Below are 19,884 nucleotides of genomic sequence, written 5' to 3' on the forward strand. Positions count from 1 at the left end.
TGGCTCGCAAGTCTAAGGTAAATAAGCACCACAAAATATGAGGGTTTTTCATACTCCTACGTCAATATTTACATTCAACATTCAAAAGATAGGAGCAAAAATCCTACAAAAATCTTCATATGCATGTCTAAGAAAATATAGAGGTGTAGGTGAGCCTCAGTATGGTACTCGTATATCAATATCAACATTTCCCAGCCGGTTTCACACAAGTAAACCCAATCCATCTATACTAATTTGGATATATTAGACAACAAATAAAATACGCATGTGAGAAATATTCCCAATAACATTAAGAGTTTTTGAACAATAACATTTCCAGTCACATTTATGTGAAAAATACCTTCTCATGCAAAATAATGTTATGCACTAAATTTATTTATTTACAAAAGAAACAAAAATAATTAATTACTTAAATAATAAGGTTTAACTATACCCAATCTTTAAGGAATCTAACCTGAGAGGCATATACTTGGCCGTGCTCAAAACAAAATTAGGGCGTCCTCTACTATATAGTCTATTGTACTTATTCTAAGAGAGTCTGTATCACTTTTATCTTTATTTCTTTTAGATATTTTACATAGAATTACAAAGCATTGTAATTCTTGATTTTATATCTTTAGTCATTATATATTCTAAAATTCTTGAAGATTAAGTTAGTATACAAAACACTGTACTAAGATATTAATCATAAAGATACAAAAAAAAAAAAAATGGTAAGAGTAACAGCATATAACAACCAATTGTCTATGAAATACAATTAATCCCTAAATATTACATCTTCCAATTACCTTTAGTTAGGGCATGTTCGGTGAATAGTATATGATAAGGGCTTTTTGACCCTTATGCCCCTTAATTAATAATTAATTACCAAATTGCCCTTCATTCAAAACTATTTCGAAAATTTACCCTCCCCAACAAACATAACACCAATCTGCCCCTGTTTGACCGTTGATCACGAAGCCTACCCGGGTACACCATTACCTACCCGGGTAAATTTTGAAACTTTTTATCTACCCGAGTATGTAGGGGTGTACCCGGGTAGAGTTCTTGAATCTGGAAAAATGTTTGAATTATTTACCCGGGTAAGGATCAGTGTACCCGGGTAAATCGCGACGGTAGGGTTTTAAAATACCCCAGCAGCCCCATTTCGAAAACCCACAAAAGAGGTACCCGAGTAGAGCTGCTGGAGGAGTGTCATCTTGAGCGATTTCAGGCATAATCTTGCACTAATTCGTCTTGTTTGTGATCATCATTCGCGGACCTTGCAACCTCTCTGCCTTCTACCGATTGAAATCGATCAAAGGTGATTTTTTTTTTTCAGTTTTTTCAATTATGTTATGATTTCTGTTCTGATTCATTGTATTTTCGTTTATATCATTTGATTATGTCCGAATTATTTTATCAATTTGTATGTCATACGCTTACCCTAACCCTAACCCTGAATCTAACCCTAACCCTAACATGTATCTAATTTCTGATTTTGGTTATTTTTTCAGTTTAATAGTGTGACACAATGACCTCTCGACGCGTTTCAAAGCTGCAAGTGACCCATTCCGAGAGAAGAACCAAGAGTCGTCACGATGGGTCGTCATCCTCTCAGCCCCAGGCTGCTTCGAGTCAGGCTCCGGACTTGACGTTCGGATATTTGTTTGAGGATGACATTCCTTCACACGAGAAGTTCGTGAAGTTTTTCATGACCCGGAAGATCTGCGAACCGAAATCACTGGATTCGGCATTCTTCAACCTAGAGCGTTTTGACATTGTGCCGCTTCTTGAGCAGACACATTTACTTCACCTGGCGGAGATGCGGTGCCCATACTCGGAGGTTATGGTAAGAGCCTTCTACCAGAACCTTGGCTACTCGCAAGGCGAGCTGACTTCCCGTGTCTGCGGGATTGATATCATCATGACTGCTCCTATCTGGACGGAGCTACTGGGGTTCGATTTTGATGGTGTCACAGGAGCAGCACTATATGATGGAGACAGCCATCATATATTTGGTGATTATAACCGGGAGACCATTGTTACAGAGACTAGGAGGGCAGACGCTGAGCCCGGTCATTTTGCTCATTATCCTGTTAGCAACTTGTCAGTTTCTGCTCGCATTCTTCATTATGTGGTGACACATATTATTTTCCAGCGCCCGCATAATCACTCAAAGGTGCTGGAAGGGGACTTTGTCATCCTGTGGGCCCTCCTTCACAGTCAGCAGGTGAACTGGAGGCATTACATATGCATACTGATGTGGAAGGCAGCCAAGTCAAAGAAGGCTGAATTGCCTTTTGCATTTCTGGTGCAGAAGATTCTGCATAGATTTGGAGTGCCTACGGCAACAGAGACCTTGAAGACCGCCAGAGGCTGGAATGCTATATTTGGTGAGAGGCTCCTGAAGCAGTGTGGGATCCTACCGAACAGAGCGGGTATCTGGACGTGGAAGAAGGCACCAGAACCACCTGAGATCCCATTCCACCACGATGCTGAGATGGAGGATGCACCTGCAGGTGATGTGTTGGTCTTTATGAGTTTATGCAATTTTGTGTTGTTTAATTTTTAATGTGGTATTGAAGTTTGTTTTTCATGGTTTATGATGTAGGCCTTGATGATGATGACGATGATGATGGCGTTGCTGAGGTTGATGTCAGACCGACACGTCCCACCGGCAGTCGGCGACCACCAGCTCCTCCTGAGGGTGGATGGACACTTGATCATGTCATGGCATCCTTATATGATCTGACTACTGACTTTAGAGGATATAGACAGAGCACGAGCAAGTGGCGAAACCAGATGGACACAAGGGTTGCACGGTTGGACACAAGGGTTTCACGCTTGGAGGGTTTAATTGGCGAGGGTGCCCATACTCAGGAGGAGGAGGAGGAGGATGATGACAATGGGGATGACACACAATCGGATGAAGAGAATGGGGAGGACACGCCATCGGATTAGTGTGTCCATAGGGTTTCATATCATTGATTTAGTTTGATGTAATGTAGTCATTTTGGTACATTTAGGAACTTTACCTACATTGCATGGATGTTTTTGTACTGGATGTTCAAAATTTGAATGAATGAAATTTTCGTTTTGCGCACGTTCAGACTTGTTGGTTCTATGCATTAGTATGGGACCTTGCATTAATATTGTCATAATTAATTTGGAAATCAATTCAACCCAAAGTACTTTAATATTCATGTTCAACTTTCATTGGCGCACATCTTGATTACTGCATCCTATTTCTACGAAATCAATCCACCCCAAGTCATACCGTATGTAGGTATTGCACAACAATTACCAAAATGCAACAAAAATTGCCAAAACAGCTTCTGCAACAGCATCTGCAACTGGTCTACCCGGGTACCACGAACTGGTCTACCCGGGTAGGATGTACTCGGGTATATCATTACGAGTTACCCGGGTAGACCAGTTGCAGATGCAGCAGCAGGTGCTGTTCAATCCATTTTGTTTGCATCTTGGTAATTGATGTGTAATACAATAACCTTAACTGACTCGGGGAAGGGGTAAATGGGTATGGTAGACATTCGTCAGCATGGTTTTTACACTTCATAACAAATCTTGACTCGTCGCTTTTTTCAACTATGGCTGTCCTGCGCCCCTTCATACAATGTATCTTCACAGCATGTTGCAATTCTGGTTTGGACCCAAATTCTTGTTGCACAAATAACGGATCTCCTAACTTCCAACCTCCGTGCAAGTCATCATCGCCATATAGGATCTCCAACTCGTCATTAGGGTGCGCCCAGTTAATGAATGAATAATATTGGCTTTCATTCCAGAATGGCTCCTCAGACCCTGCATCTAAAGATCAACTCTCATTTGTCTGAATGAATACCACCACAAATAATAAATTGTCTAAAGCAAATGTTCAAATTTAATAACTTACCACTACTGACTGGGTCGACATGAAGTGGTGACAAGGCTGGGGTACCGAGACTTACGGCGCTCATGTCAGCCTCAAAATTACCGTCCACGTCAGTGTCTGACGAATCACCTTCTGGAATAGCACTTTCAGGTTCTCCCTCATCTTCGCTGTCCACATAGTCCTCGTCTTCATCCTCTTCATCCTCATCCAATGCTACCTGAGGAGGTGCAGAAGATCGTACAACTGTATCTTCTTGACCGGTACAGTGTGCAGTAGTGGTTGTATGCACCGGTAAAGATGAAGATTGTCCAACATCAACTTCAACATATATCTCAATATATTTTAATACTTTCCATTCAACAAACGCATCTGTTACGAACTCCACATCTTCATCATCATTTATATCGTTTCCAATGTAGTATATTGTATCCATATCCACTACAGTCTCTAACCTGGCTATCATGCGGTGGATGGAATGTATGCCTTATGACCCCATTTTTTGAAGAATTCTCTCCTTCAGTTCATTGCATGTAGTGCCCACTTTGATTTTCATCGTTTTTGTTTTTCCTTCAAATCGGACACCGTTCGGACCTTCAAAATGCCTCCCATTGTAGTAAATAATTATAGGAACCATGTTTGGACTTGAACTCATCTTTCACACAAAAATTAGATCTAGGTTTTGGGTTTGGAGGTTGGTTCGGATTTTTTAGCACAAAATGGGAGTGTGGAGATGTAATCTCAATGTCCCACCAAGATTCAGCTTTCTGAAATGATGAGATGAAATATGTGTGATGTTTCGAATTAGAGAGGGTAAGAGAGAAAGATTTGGGGTTTCAAAAACCCTATACCTCGCAACAATGGCCGAAACCCATACATATTGGGGTTTCTGGACGCGATTTACCCGGGTACACTGATCCTTACCCGGGTAAATAATTCAAACATTTTCCCAGATTCAAGAACTCTACCCGGGTACACCCCTACATACTCGGGTAGATAAAAAGTTTCAAAATTTACCCGGGTAGGTAATGGTGTACCCAGGTAGGCTTCGTGGTCAACGGTCAAACAGGGGCAGATTGGTGTTATGTTTGTTGGGGAGGGTAAATTTTCGAAATAGTTTTGAATGAAGGGCAATTTGGTAATTAATTATTAATTAAGGGGCATAAGGGTCAAAAAGCCATATGATAAGGCCTGATAGTATAAGACCTGATAGTATAAGGCCTGATTGTATAAGATCTGATTGAATTTTAATACTATCCAGCGTTTGGCACGGTATTGTATAAAATAATACATTGTATAAGATAATATCATCTAGTATTTGGTAATGCACTATATAATACTATATACGATAAAAATAAATATTTTTAATAAAAATATCTTTTAATAAAGAATTTATATAATTCTTCAAAATATATCATATGATATTAATTTTTTTAAAAATTTATTGATCAGTGTGTCCAAAATATAAATTAATTTTTATAAAAATAAAAAGAGTAAAGACCCAAATTGGTCCCTGACAAAAAATGCGGTGGCCAAATTAGTCCTAAGAAAAATAAACTCAAAAAATAGTCCCCAACAATGTGAAACAGGACCCACGTTAGTCCTTCTGTCAAAACAAATCTGACGGTGTGAGTGACGGTGCTGATGTGTCACGTTAAGTGACATGCTGGATATGAATGACGACTTCATTTTGAAATACCCATCCACGTGGACAGACCATTTCTCTTTCATCCAAGGAACACCGTCGTTCAGGTGCTGGATCTCTTGGTACCTCATCACTACTAGCAATTGGTGCTGCAATGAGCTTTAGCTACCTAAATTTGGCAGCCAATGATGTTTCATATATGACAGTAGTTCAGAATAACGGGTATCCATTCCCCTTTTCAACTCATCTTGGAACATCTGCAGCAATCAAAGGTGCAAGCCCTGCGCAAGCAACTCGCATACTCAATGGGCCTTTGTACTCTTCTCAAATGTTCTATCCTCTTCAGCATCCACAACAACATCCTCATCCCAAAGCACTGGTTCAACCAAGTTATCCTAATGCCACTACAACAGCCAGCAAAGCAGCATACATCACTGTCTCATTCTCACAATCCCGAGACTGGGATGGCCGGACAGAATGTCTCATCTGTTGCTAGTGGAATGGCTTACTCCCAAAAGAATGTGTTTGGGCAGAACTTCCCGATTCCAGTTCAGCCACCGAACCTTTCTTTTAGGCAATCTGCAAAATCGGATAGTGTTGGCAGCAACAGTGGAAATTTTAGTGATAGGCAGCAACAACAAGAGGCTTTAAAGGGGGGAGTTGAACGAATACCATCTCAAGCATTTGCAATATCATTTGCTGCATTTAATGGGACCAGTGTTCCTTCAAATCTTAAATTCTTTGAGACCACTCATTTTTCCTTCACAGTTCTCTCCTTCTTCTATCACAAGCGATGATGAGATTTTTCCTGATTGACACCTCTTTTTTCTTCTTTTGTTTCATCTACTTATGGAGTGGCCAACAGCGATGTTATGGCCTTGGAGGACGCATGTTGAACTTGTTTCAATGATGGATGGGTTGGACAAAGAGTGTGACGTGTACACTATTCCGAGTGACTGTGCTCTAATGTTTTTAGTCGTCCAAGGTGTAACTCTGGTGGAGATCACATCTCCACTGCCACCAACAAAGGAGGAGGAGAGCCCATCGGCTGCTGCAAGTAAGGTTCCAAAACTTCAACTGCAACAACCATCTCTTATGTCTCTTTCTGTTTGTTTACTTTGGGTCCTACTCTCACTGAAGTTTTCTCCTGCTAATGGATTTACTGCTTTGAGGATTCTAGGAATAACATGATCTATGACTACAACATTGCAGTTCAGTTGTTTAATGCAGTGATCAACTTCCTTCTTCAATAATCTGTAATTTAAAAAATGGGTTAGTGTTGGCATGTTGTTATTCAAATTAATGCCTTCAAGTGCTAATTCAGCAAATAGTTATAACTATTCTGCAAATACTAAAAGATAAAAGCAAGTGACAGAGTACCTATCAAGTATCACCCATGAGGCTTTAATTCTTTGGCTTTTGTGGCTACTGAACCCAGGTGAACATCAATAGTAACTTCCACTTGGGAGTGAACCTAGGAAAACAAAATAGTTAAAAATTGGAAGAACCCGTCTTACTTTAAGCTAAGTGGTGAAGAAATAGAAGTTTTAAACATATATACCTGCATCATATTATTGGCTAACCATAGCTGCTGCATCTTATGGACAAAAAGATAGTTTATTTGACGGCAGATATCCCTTTGATTAAGTGCTTATAGAAGCACTAAATATTCTCTTAAAGCAGCAAATGAATAGGTTTAAGGTACATGCTTTGGTCAAAGAATGTTGTCTTAGTGTTTAGTTGCTTGTTCAATTTTTCAACAGTGCGATGGTAACATAGAAATGGAATGGACCAAGAGAAAAAACAAGTTTTAGACATACAGAGAGAGACAGGGTCGTTGGGATGATGCAAAGGGGGCCACAAGGCAGAATTGGACAAGTATTTTGAAATGCTCTTTTTCTGTCTGTCTGCTTTCGGTATGAAAAGTGATCTCTTTATTCCTATGGCACTTGCATGAAAAATCTTCTATTCAAATACCCATTTTTAACTCAAGGCGAGCTTTTTGACAATTTCAATAAAACATTCCATTTCGTACGTTAAAAGGCCACCAGGGAAGCCGTCAACCAATGGCCCAACGACTCTTGTTTTTGATAATTCATCAAAGGATCTTAACTTTGTATCATCTCCTATGAATGGAAGCTGGCCTAGTCGTTCCATAACTTTCAACTGCAACAATCACAAGTATGTCTCTTTCTAGTAATGCTTCAAATTCTCAACAGTCACCACAGCTGCTTCATCTTCAGCAGCAACATGGTATGTTACAGCAGCAATCTGTTATGGCTACTCGATATAAAGCATCATCAACTAATGCTACTACAGCTACGAAAATTTTAAATAGTTTCCCAGTTTTAAATAGCTACGGAAATTTTATTATTGCAATTTGTATGAGCTTGGAAAGAAGTTATAGTGGACATGATGACCATGACATGATTTTGGTACCAACATGAACTAATTCAAAGTTTTTCAGGTGTAAGCGTGTAACTGATATAATAATTAGATTTTTTTTTCTAAAAATCTTATATGCATCTTTTGGTGTTTGTACGTATTAATTGAAGATATGAAGATTTTTGAATTTAGCTGCTAATTTGGGGTATTTGTTGAATTCATCCCAGCATTAATTATCCAAAGACGGGGATTGCTATAATATATCAATGCTTTAACAGAACATATTGTGCTTATAATATCACTCTTGGGGAGCTACAGATACTCAGGGTGCTGGTATATTAGTTTGCACTGCAGTCATTTTCTTTTTAAAGAGTGGCAATAATATACCAGACAAGTGAACACAACTTTGATGTTGGTACGTACTCTCATGTTATATTCATTCTTGAGATAGGACGCTTCCCTTCGATTGTTGAAGAAGTTCGTAGTATTCTGCACCGCCTTGTTCCTAGTTTTTACTCCACAGTCCTCTTCTTTCTCAACAATGGAGCGTCTATAATGACCCTAACTGGTAAATCTTAGTTAGAGATTTAATTTAAGGATTTAAATGCCATAATTAGATTCAGTGAGCGATTTCGAGTATTTTGACTGTAATCATGACTATGTTATGAACAGTGCGTTCTGCCGGAGAATTTACAGTTTTGTGAATTAACCGGTAGAGCTTAAAATGAGCAAAATAATTTTAGGAACATAATTTGAAAATTCTGATGACAAATATGAGTTCAGAACGAAAAATTGTATAGTCTGGCACTTTCCGTGAAAATCTCGTGAATAGTGTTTCTACCGGGTATTTTGTACTGCTGTTTAAGCAACCGGTAGAGTCCAGAAATAAATAATTGATGAAATAAGAATAAGAAAGTCCAATATATGCCAAGCAAGTCAATATAGGCCCAAGAAAATGATAAGTTTATAAGTTTTAAGTTTCGTAAGTAAAGGAAGTACAATTAGTGATGCACAGTGCATTTCGTCAAAAACGGTGCAAAAACCATACTGTGAATTATGAATATTGTTACTTAGGAAATAAAAATTAATTTAAATGACTTTAGAAAAATAAAAATATATCTGTAGCTTTAAGTTAAGTTCCGGGTCAATTAAGTAAAAATACGCGATAGAAAAACAACCGGGTAAAAGGGCCACATGTGCTTAAAAGCTTAAGTGACTCAAATGAGCACTATTCAAAATCAGCTCTCTCTCCTCTCTTCCTCAAAGAAGCCGAGCTGCACTTGGTGAAAAGGGGGGGTAGGGTTTGGTTCTTCATTTCTTTGATTCTCACTCCAAAGTTAACCAAATCACAAGTCCCACTACTTGAAATCGATGGGAAACCACCCAATGAGTCCATCCCACCCATTTATTTGAGCTATCATTGGTTGTGTGAGGAGATATTTCCTTCCCCAAATTCGTGTACTATTCATCAAGAGGGCAAAATGAAGTTTTTGATGGAGATTCTCTTGGTGTAGGTCTTCTAGGCTTTGGGTAGTTGATTTGAGGTAACAAACCTCTATTTCCATGATGTTGTTTTGATTATTTAAGTTATAAAATTGTGTATATGCCTTGGGTGGAAAAGCATGATGTGTTAAAATATGTATTGATGAGGAATAATTGATATTTTGATGTATAAAATGAAAATAAGCATTTGTATGTATGTAAAAAAATTAGAAAAAAATTCTATGATTTCCTCTACATGTTCGGCCATCATAGATGAAGAGTAGGTTGTTGTGCAAAAAAAATTTTATCTTAAGAATTGTGAAGGTATAGTGTGTTGGAAATGAGTGAAAATGGATGAGTTAGTAAGAATGCCTAAGTAAAAAGGACTTGGTGTCTAAACTCAAAATAGGAATTTAGTGGAAGCATTCCTAGGTGTTTGCAAGTTGTAATGAAGTAACGAAAATGCATTGTAAAAGAGAAGGATCTTTGGAAATTCCCCTTGTAGGATTCGACCTATAGGGTATTTAGGGACATATTTTGTACATTTTATTTTAAATAAAATGTGTTGTAATAAATTGTATAAAGGTGATGAGTTTTGAAGAAAAATAGCATGATTTATGTTGAAAATTCCTAAGGGAATGGTTGATTAAATTAAAGAACACCAACGGTTATAAAGAGGTCTAGACTTGTGTATTGGCATAGGATTGGCAAAAATGCAAAGAAAGGAAAATAAGCGATAAAATGTATGCTTATGAAATAATTATGGTATTGCATCATTTTATTGATGCATTGTAAATTATTCTCTAGGTGTGCCTAGGGATTGAGAAGGATCGGAAATCTCTTGAAGCGATAAAAGTAACTTGTTCCACAAGTAAGCGTATTGGTAAAGCTTCAAGAGGTAAGCTCTATGTTTAAGGAGTCTTTTCCTGCTTGAGTGCTCCACCATGGTTAGTGAACTATGGTTGGACTGTATGACTGTGATTTAGATGCTTTGTATAGATGCATTCATATAGAGTTATTTGATAACATGATATGTTTTGCTCTGATGTGACTTCTGTAATTTGATTTCTGTAACAATCTCTGGCCATTGATTGTATAGTACCCGGACGTCCGCTTTGGGGTCCTCCCTCGGGACTGATGGTGTACTCCTCTGATATGTCTGGTTCCGCTTTGGGGTCCTCCCTCGGGAACACGTGCGTTGATTTCCGCTTGGGGTCCTCCCTTGGGAATGACGGCGCACATCTCTGATATGATATGGATATATGCTCTGTTCTGTTATGATATCTGTTATATGTTGTATTTGTATACTCTGTATCTGAATTTCATGCAGGAGTGAGCCAGGGGTATGGAGAATTCTCTATAAACCTGGAGCTTATTGAGATTTGTAATCTCACCCCTCTTTGGGGACACATTTTCAGGGGCCCAGATTTCCGGTGAGTCCTCACTAGGCAGGGACACGACACGTGGCTGAGGCAGTTGACAGACCGGATTTTGAGTGGCTGTAGGCTACTACCTTTTTGGAGTGTTTGATGTATTCTAGTATTTTCGCATTTGATGGATCATGATGTTGATCCTTTATTTTGTATATGGCCTGTATATGTTTTGTACATGTCTATCAGTTTGATGCATGTACATTTGAGTATTCAGGAACGTTATATGATGATGTAGTATTCAGATAGGTTTATGTTTTGATGGCATGCTGTTAGATTTAGTGGCACGGAGCCATGTTATGCATGCGCCCATGTATGGGTATTTGATTATATTTGGATATCTGGTATTTCTGAATTGATATGTTGTATAAACTGTTTATCAGGAAATGCTTCTGAGTGGGATTGGAAAATCCCCAGTTGTCCGATTTATAGAGGAAACTCTGCCCGATTTTCGTTTACGCCGAGTAAGAATTAAGTTAGAAAAAGAAAAAGTTAGCTCATATTTTTGTAAGTTAAGTCTTCCGCTGTTTCTGTTTGTATCATATGTATGTTAATTGAACCGGCTCGAGACGAGGATGTTACAGCGTCAAAGTTAGAAGAGAAGGAAAATGTAACGTATCCAGGTGAGGGGCAATTTTGGATTTAACAAAAAATAGTCTGTGCAACGTGGATGGATATTTCAAAACGAAGTTGTCCTTCATATCCAGCATGTCACTTAACGTGACACATCAGCACCGTCACTCACACCGTCAGTTTTGTTTTGACAGAAGGACTAACGTGGGTCTTGTTTCACATTGTTGGGGACTATTTTTTGAGTTTATTTTTCTTAGGGACTAATTTGGCCACCGCATTTTTTGTCAGGGACCAATTTGGGTCTTTACTCAAATAAAAATAATCAGTATTTTAAAAGTTAATATATTGAAAAATTAATTTTTATTTTAATAAATTAATATTAAAATAATATATTAATTTTTGAGAATTACATTGGTCAACGATGTTAATACATCAATATCTTATCAGGCCTTATCCCTCCCCCTTAGGCCGGATTAAGTTATACATCGTTTTGATGTATTAAGAGATTCTGCTGTATAAGCTTATACTATACGATGGTCACACCAAACAACTGCAAATGTCATAGCGTATAATATAAGCTTATATTATCATGCCTTATACGTCACACCAAACAGGCCCTTAATACATAATAAATTATACATGACAGTAATGTAACATAATTCATAACTGAAATAAATGTCAGTAATTTAACATTAATAACTGAAATAAATTTCATAAGTAGTGCTAAGGAAAATCTATGGCTGTAGTGCATCCCTTGATGCTGTTAAAGTTTCTTTTTCTTTTTGAAATAAAAGGAAAAACTAAATACGATTACAAAATCTTGGGCTAGCTATGCCCATGCAATCCCTATTTAACAGACTGGAACATTCTGTGGGGGGTTCATATAACACGTGTAATTTCCAATCATTCCAACGGTTGCCATATGAGGCTAACAAGTCTGCCACCAAATTACCTTCCCTGTAGGTATGGCTAACCTTTGTGATCCATGGTCTCTTCAGGTAGGAACTAATGCGTTGAATCAACGGAGCCGCAGGGTGACATGGGTCACATCCCTCGGTTATGAGATTAAGGGCCACTTGTGAATCCCCCTCAATCCACAGTTTTCTGCAACCCAGGTCCCAGGCCGTTTGTAATCCACTGAGAAGACCCCAGACTTCAACCCTTAGAGAGGATCCTTTGCCTAAGTTCCTGCTAAAACCTGCGATCCACCTGCCAGTGTCATCTCTGATGACTCCTCCACAGCTCGATTGAGCTCCTCCCCTTCTACTGGAATCGTCAACGTTGAGTTTCATCCAGTCGTCGGGTGGGAAGGTCCAACAAATGAAATTCTCTTCTTTCTCCATTCTGAAAGTCCCTACTTTTCCCATCTTAGTGTAAGCATCATTCAAATTAGAGATGTAAATTTTCACTCCCCTTATAAGAGCATCTTGGTTCGAGTCTTTTTGGTTGAAAACCAAATCGTTCTGAGCCTTCCATATAAACCAAGCTGTAGTTCCAAACAGCTGACTCCAGTCCCAACAAGAATTCCGGACAGTCCTCATCTTCAGGTTATACTGCATCCAGTGCTTAAGGATTGATTGGTAAAAATTAGGACAGGGGTGGTGTTGTAGTAGACGTTGCCAGATTCTTTTGCTCCACACGCAATTTCTAAGAACATGGATTAGATCCTTGGGTTCCTGGTTGCACCTAGGACAGAGGGTGCAGGTTGTCATGTTCCTTTGTGCTCTTGCCACGTTAGTTACAAGGTGCCCTCCTAACACTTTCCACAGGAACATCTGAATCTGAAATGGGCCCTTCCACTTCCAAGGATTAACAATCAAGCCATCATGAAGTTGGGGATGGCCTTGAAGAAGTTCATAAGCTTACCTTACAGAGAAAACTCCATCTCCAGTCATACCCAAATAACCGAATCGTGACCGTCTTGTGGACTTGGTGGCATGATGTTAGTTATGGCTTCACAAGCTTGTGTTGATGCAAATTGGTTGATCAGATTCCAGTTCCAGTTACCATTATTTAGTACAAACTTGTCCACCGTCCAGTCTTTAATCTCCATGGGAATAACTGCCAAATCATGCAGGCTAACCACTCCATTACTAGTAAGCCATCGGTCTCTCCAGAAACAAGTATTAGACCCGTTCCCAAGTTGAATTCTGGATCCCGCAGTCACCTGAGGCCGCACCTTAACCACTCCTCTCCAAAGGTTCGAGGCTTGTCTCTTTTTGTTTAGAGCTGGGATTGGGCCTTCCTCAACTCCATATTTATTCTTGAGCACTTGAGCCCATAGGCTTTGCTTTTGAGTGAGGATACTAAACCCAATTTTCATCATAAGAGCTTGATTCATATTTCTCATGCTACGGATACCAAGACCACCATTTGTTCTGTGTTGGCACACCCGATTCCATGCTACCAAATGTATCTTTCTTTCTCATTACTGGAGCCCCAAAGAAAATCACGAGACCTTTTTTCAATCTCATCACATGTTCTGGCTGGCAGTAGGCACGACTGCATGATGTAAGTTGGCAATGAGGATAAAACTGACTGGACCAAGGTTGTCCTTCCGACCATAGAGAGAGATCCTCTCTTCCAGTTTGTAAGCTTGGAATTCATAGTGTTAAGGATATGATTGAAATTGCTTGCACTCGAACGCCCATGCAAGAGGGGTATGCCAAGATATTTCCTTAGATTGTTGGTTATAGAAAAACCCATAGTTTGGGCTATCTCCATCGATCTGGAGTGATGAACATTCTTCGAAAAGAACACTTTAGACTTCTCCTTACTCACTCTTTGACCCAAAGCAGTACAAAAACAGTGGAGGATACGCTCGATCAGTCTAGCTTGCTCTAAAGAAGCTTCAGAAAATAACAGGAGGTCATCAGCGAAGAATAAGTGACTGATTGGAGGGCCACGCTTTTTGAGAACCACAGGTTTCCAGGTTTTGTTAATGAGAGCATGGAAAATAAGGTGTGCAAGCTTCTCAATACACAAAACAAACAGATATGGGGACAACGGGTCGCCCTGTCTGATCCCTTGCGTTGGATAGAACTCTCTGGTGGTAGATCCTTCCCATAACACGTTCAGAGAGGAGTTGGAGACACTCTCCATGATGATCTTCACTGCATCGGTTGGAATCCCAACTTCAAGGAGCGTAATGTAAAGGAAGCTACATTGATTGGGAAGGATCAAAGAGGTAAGATGATTTCAAAATCAACCTTGATTGCCCATCCATCCTTTTGGCCTCTTCTTGTTGTTCATGGAGTGGATGATTTCTTGCGCGATAATAATATTATCTGTGCTATACCTCCCTCTAATGAAGCTACATTGATTGGGAAGGATCAAAGAGGTAAGATGAGGTCTGTAAGAACTCGCACCGTTAATTAAGAAAATTAATCAGTTAATTATGAGTTTAATGAGATAATTCCATAATTGACCCTAATAATTATTATAAGGCTCTAATAATTATAGTAAGTGGGTAATAATGCTGAAAGTCGCTTTTCTTACGAAAAGTGCAGATACCGGTTCTGCTAGTCGGTATAAATGCGTACCGAAAAAGTATCCCAGAAAATTATAATAAGTGCATGATAATTACTAGAATAACATGTAGGACTTGTAAAACGAGTTTCAAGTTAAAATAATGAGAACTGGTGCCAGAAATTGGTAATGGCTATGAAAAGTGCGTACCAAAAAGGTGCTCCAAAAAAATAAGAAAAATATGATAATTCTTGTAAAATTGAGTACGTCAAGGGTGTGCATGACAACCTTCCCGGAATGAGTTTTTTTTTTTAATTTCTGTTCCTAGGAATAAAAATGGATGAGAAACTCGTTTGTTAAAATCGGTTTATTTTTTTGTTCCCCAGATGAACCGGTTTAATTTTTGTGCCGGGAAACAAAAAAAAATCAAAAAATTTATGCTTTTCTCATTCCTGGCACAAAAATATAATCAGTTTTCTCTCTCTATCTCTCTTTCATACCCCTCGTACACCAACACCAAACCATCACCGGCCTTCAACATATCACCAGACCACCACCCTCCTTCACCGCGGAATCTTCCCTCTCTCTTTCGCCTTTTTGGTGTGCCCTGACATTTCCAAAGCGAACCTGGCTCAGGATCGGTGTTGTTCGAGAACCCCAGATGGAAACCTCCCCATCCCACTGCAACATAACCAAATATTTTTAATCTTGGATCTACCAATTATTTTAATCTTCTCATCATCTCCGTCTTTCCTTGTTACAGTGAATGTTTTGGTATGTTTTAAGTTTTAAGAAAAATTATTATTAACATTTAAAAATGAAAAAAAGAATAAAAGAAAAAACATAGAAGTTTCAAGAAATCAGAATTCTGAAGGTGTGTTTGTTTTGGTATTTTCCCCCCCAGCAAGCTCGATATTTCCAGGAAGGTTCCATTGGATCGTTATGTTGTTGATGTCCACGGGTACGGTTATGTGGAGCTAGGACGCAAAGAGATGGCTTTTGGCGAAGTTTCATTTGGTGAATTATTGATTTTATTGTGGACACCACAGTTTATTGTTGTGTGCATTATTAATTAATAGCCTCATTAGCTTGTAGAAATAAAGCCAGGGTTCATTCATCAGCGGAAGATGACTAATGTATAGCATATGGGACACACACGACACTAATATTAAGGTAATAATATGATATTAAAAAATAAAATGGTCAAGGGAATGAGAAACAAAAAAATATGAATTGTGAAGATGATTAAAAAATAATAGTTAAAACTATATATTAGCATTTGTCGTAAAAAAAACTATATAATAAAATATTATAAATTTTTATAGAATTTTTTTAAATATAAAATTTGGCATTTCGGTTAAAATCTATTGTCATTTGCTATTTTATACAGTTTATGAAATCTATAAACAAAAGTAAAAAAATAGATTTTTATTGTGTTATCAAACGTAATTCTGATTCTCAGAATAAAAATAAAATATGTTAACAAACGTACTTCTGATTCTCAGAATTGTTCCAAGACACAGAAATAGAAAAGAATCATTTCTTTTCAGAAACAGTGCCAGGAATCAGAATGATTGTCATGCGCAGCCTAAGAATCCTGAGTTTGGGATTAAAATGCTAAGCGTAGCAATTAATGTTATATCTGTGTGTTTTAACTTAAGTGGGCCTTTTTAAGCTAAGTGGCACACAACCCTAGGCCTCATTTTTTGGCTGCTGCGTGAGACTTGAGGGCTGACCACCTTCAGCCATTGCTCTTCCTTCTTGAACTTGATCTCCATGAACCTTTGTGAGCCTAGAACTCATCTTTTACCTTTGATTCCTTCACACTAAACCTTGTAAACACCTAGTAGTTGGTTGTGAGAAGGGTGATGAGCCTTGTTGTTGAGTGTGGCTTCTGGTTTGTGGGGTTTTATGGCTGAGTTTAAGAGTTGGGTTGGTTGAGGCCATTGTCATGGCATTTGGTGCTTCAAAGTGTGATCTTTGAAGAGAAAGGTCCAACCTTGTGTTGTATTTTCGTGCTCTTGCAAAGTCAGAATCTTTGAGCCTTGTTGGAGAGCTCCAAGAGCCTTCTTTTTGCTGAGTTTGAACCTCCATTGGTATACCTTGAACTTTCCTTTGAATTTCCTTATTAATGACTTGTTTTTGGTTATGAAATGAGTTAACTTTAATCATTCAAGCTTAAGGTTGTTAATCTAAGTCTAAAATGTGGTATTGAACTTCTGTTTTGGGTCAAAACTGGACCTTGGGTCATGGGGTGGCAATTTGGCTTCGGATTATGCAGAAAAAATCTGCATAATGCTGTTCTGCCCACGTGGTAATCGAATACTTTTGATTGGTAATTGGTTACCATGTGTGGTAATCGATTACCTTGCTGGTGGTAATCGATTACCATGTGCAGTGATTGATTACCAGCCCTTGGTAATCGATTACCACCTGTGAAAATGACCAGAAATCAGTTTGTTGTGCGTGGGACAGTTCCCATGTGGGCTTGATGACCTAGGAAGTTGGTGTTACTATTGGGAAACAGTGATACCTATAATTAAGGGACTTAGTGCTTGATAATTATGATCTAGAAAAGACGTAATCGAATAAGGAAATGTTGTCATAATGAAACGAACCTTTAAAGTATGGTTATTGATGATATTTCTCATATAAACAGATTGTGGTTGTGCTGTTTGTGGGTCCTGAGCTTGTACGGACTCTTGGCTTGGATAGTTAGCTTGCAAGGTAAGCTTTCGTGTCCTCGGTTTAGCCATGTTGTGGTTCCACAATGTCTCATGGGGGTATGGTTATATGCATGTTGTGTTACATGCTTTGAATATTTGAAATGTTGTTGAGCTTTATGTGTAATGGCTTTTAATATGTATGTGTTGTTCCATCTTGACGGTAAGCCTGAGTATGTGGCGTCATACAAGACGGTGATCCGGGGTGGATGCAAGTGGCGTCTTGCACTATGTGTGGGTATTAGACGTATATAAATCTTGCATTTATCTGGGCAGTAGAATAGAATTGACACACATGACATGATTATTTGCTGCATTGCACTATTTTAGAACTGATGATGATAAACTGCTTTTGAACTTATATTGCACATGTAAGTGAGAGTGGGGTGGAAGATCCTAGAGGACCCTTTGCCTTACTGAGATTTCTTGTTTAGAGATCTCACCCCACGTTTGGGGAATGCTTATTTCAGGTTCAGGTAGTATGGGGACTGATGTCTCTGGTGGCAGGAGGCCAGAGCTTAGTTGATGTTTTGTGCTGTTCATATTATGTTGGCATGGCTGGATTGGATGTTGTTTATGTTTTCCGCCCTTATCGTTATGTTGCTGTTGAGTTGAGACTTATGTTGGGCTTTGTTGCCTTATTTGGGGTGAGCATGGGAGTTGTCCATGTCGCCATGTTATTAGTACTTTTGAGTTGATTTGTATAAACTGCTAGTTGGTCCGGTCTACGTGTTGTAGCTCCGTGACTAGAAACATACTTATGTTATTTTATTTAATGAGGTATTTTAGTTAGTTGTTTTATTGCAATTGCATACATGCGATATTTTATTAATTGATTAATAAGCAAGTTGGTAATGATAATGACTTCATAATTGAAAAGAAAAAGATATTCCGCATTTTTAATTAAGCGCAGCTTAATACGATAGTATGATAACATTACCGGATATATACGGGGTGTTACAAGGTCTAAGGCGGTTGGCCAGCAACTTGGAGACAGCCTTGAAGATGACGTTACACAGACTTATGGGACGAAGTTTCTTGACTGAATCTGGGTCATCCACTTTGGGGATAAGACAAAGTAGGGCTTTATTGAAAGGACGAAGCTGCTTAGGGTCAATAAAGTCAATCTTTATAAGGTTGCAAACGGAAGGGCCAATGGTATTCCACTGAGACTGGAAAAAGATTGCATGCAGCCAGTCGGGCCCTGGGGCTTTAAAGGGGCTCATACTAAAGAACACGTCTTTGATCTCCAATTCTGAAGGGACTGCATGTAGCTGATGAAAGGAGGGGCTGGTGATCTTAGGAAAGCAACCAAAAAAAGGAAAGGGAGCAATGTTAGTACCCTCATTTATGTAGACCTTTTCGAAGAAACCTACTACCATCTCCTTCAGTGCTTGTGGTTCTCCTATCCAATTGTCCTCTTCATCTTTCAAGGCCAAAATCTTATTTCTCCTTCCCCTGGACACAATTGTTGCATGATAAAACTTAGTATTTCTGTCTCCGTTAACCATCCACTCACATCTGGATCGTTGGAACCAGATAAATTCTTCTTGAAGGTAGATTGCATTTAGTTCCCCCCACAGATTTCTTTGAAGGACCTCCAAAGCATTGCTTGCATGGTCTTGCAGTTCCATATCTAAGCCAGCTATGCAAGCATGGAGGCGGTTTTTCTGATTCAGATGATCTTTGAAACAGTTATTGTGCCACCACGTTGCTTGCTTTTGGAAGTTCTCCTGAGCTACACCCCACAACGTATTCTCCGCCCAGCAGTTGCAGATAAGATTGTCAAAGCCGTTGCAAGTAAGCCAAGAAATCAGGAATCAAAACGATTTCCTGTTGGTGTTAAGGGAGGTGGAGGACATATCTGTTTGGGAAGGAGTTCACCCAGTCTTGGTTGGCAAGGGCCCTATCCAACCTTTCACGCAAATTGTTACGTCTCCAGGTGAAATGGGGTCCTTTGAAACCCAAATCAATAAGGGCACACTCGTTTATACATCTGCGAAATCCTGAGATGCTGCCAGGGCAAGCAGTGTTTCCTCCATTTTTCTCATTCTCATTAAGAATCGCGTTAAAATCACCAAGAACGATCCAAGCTCCCTCTACATCAGTAGTGATAGAGGTTAGGTCATCCCAAAGAGTTTTCCTTTCCATGCGTCTAGGACAGCCGTAGACAAAGATTGCAAGTTCGGCTGACCTAGAGTGTAACCATTTAAGGGACACACGAGTAAATTGGCGGTTATGGGCCAAGACTGAGACATCAACCAAGTTAGCATCCCAAAGAACCCATATTCCCCCAGCGAACCCCAT

The 19,884-nt window shown here is 39.1% G+C and overlaps 1 protein-coding gene across 1 annotated transcript; it reads right to left on the reverse strand.

Annotated features, from left to right (window-relative positions):
• Positions 1–15,323: 15,323 nt before the first annotated feature.
• LOC133298441 (uncharacterized) lies at positions 15,324–19,884 on the reverse strand. The gene is made up of 3 exons (XM_061497731.1): positions 19,462–19,884; positions 18,599–19,247; positions 15,324–15,535 (listed from the first exon to the last, which is right to left on the reverse strand). Exons 1-3 carry the CDS (start codon positions 19,882–19,884, stop codon positions 15,324–15,326), a joined length of 1,284 nt encoding a protein of 427 aa, XP_061353715.1.

The sequence above is a fragment of the Gastrolobium bilobum genome, unplaced genomic scaffold (genome assembly GCF_033153095.1).
Source record: "Gastrolobium bilobum isolate Gb01-03AN ecotype WA unplaced genomic scaffold, APGP_CSIRO_Gbil_v1 utg19336, whole genome shotgun sequence".
In the NCBI taxonomy this organism is placed as follows: domain Eukaryota; kingdom Viridiplantae; phylum Streptophyta; class Magnoliopsida; order Fabales; family Fabaceae; genus Gastrolobium; species Gastrolobium bilobum.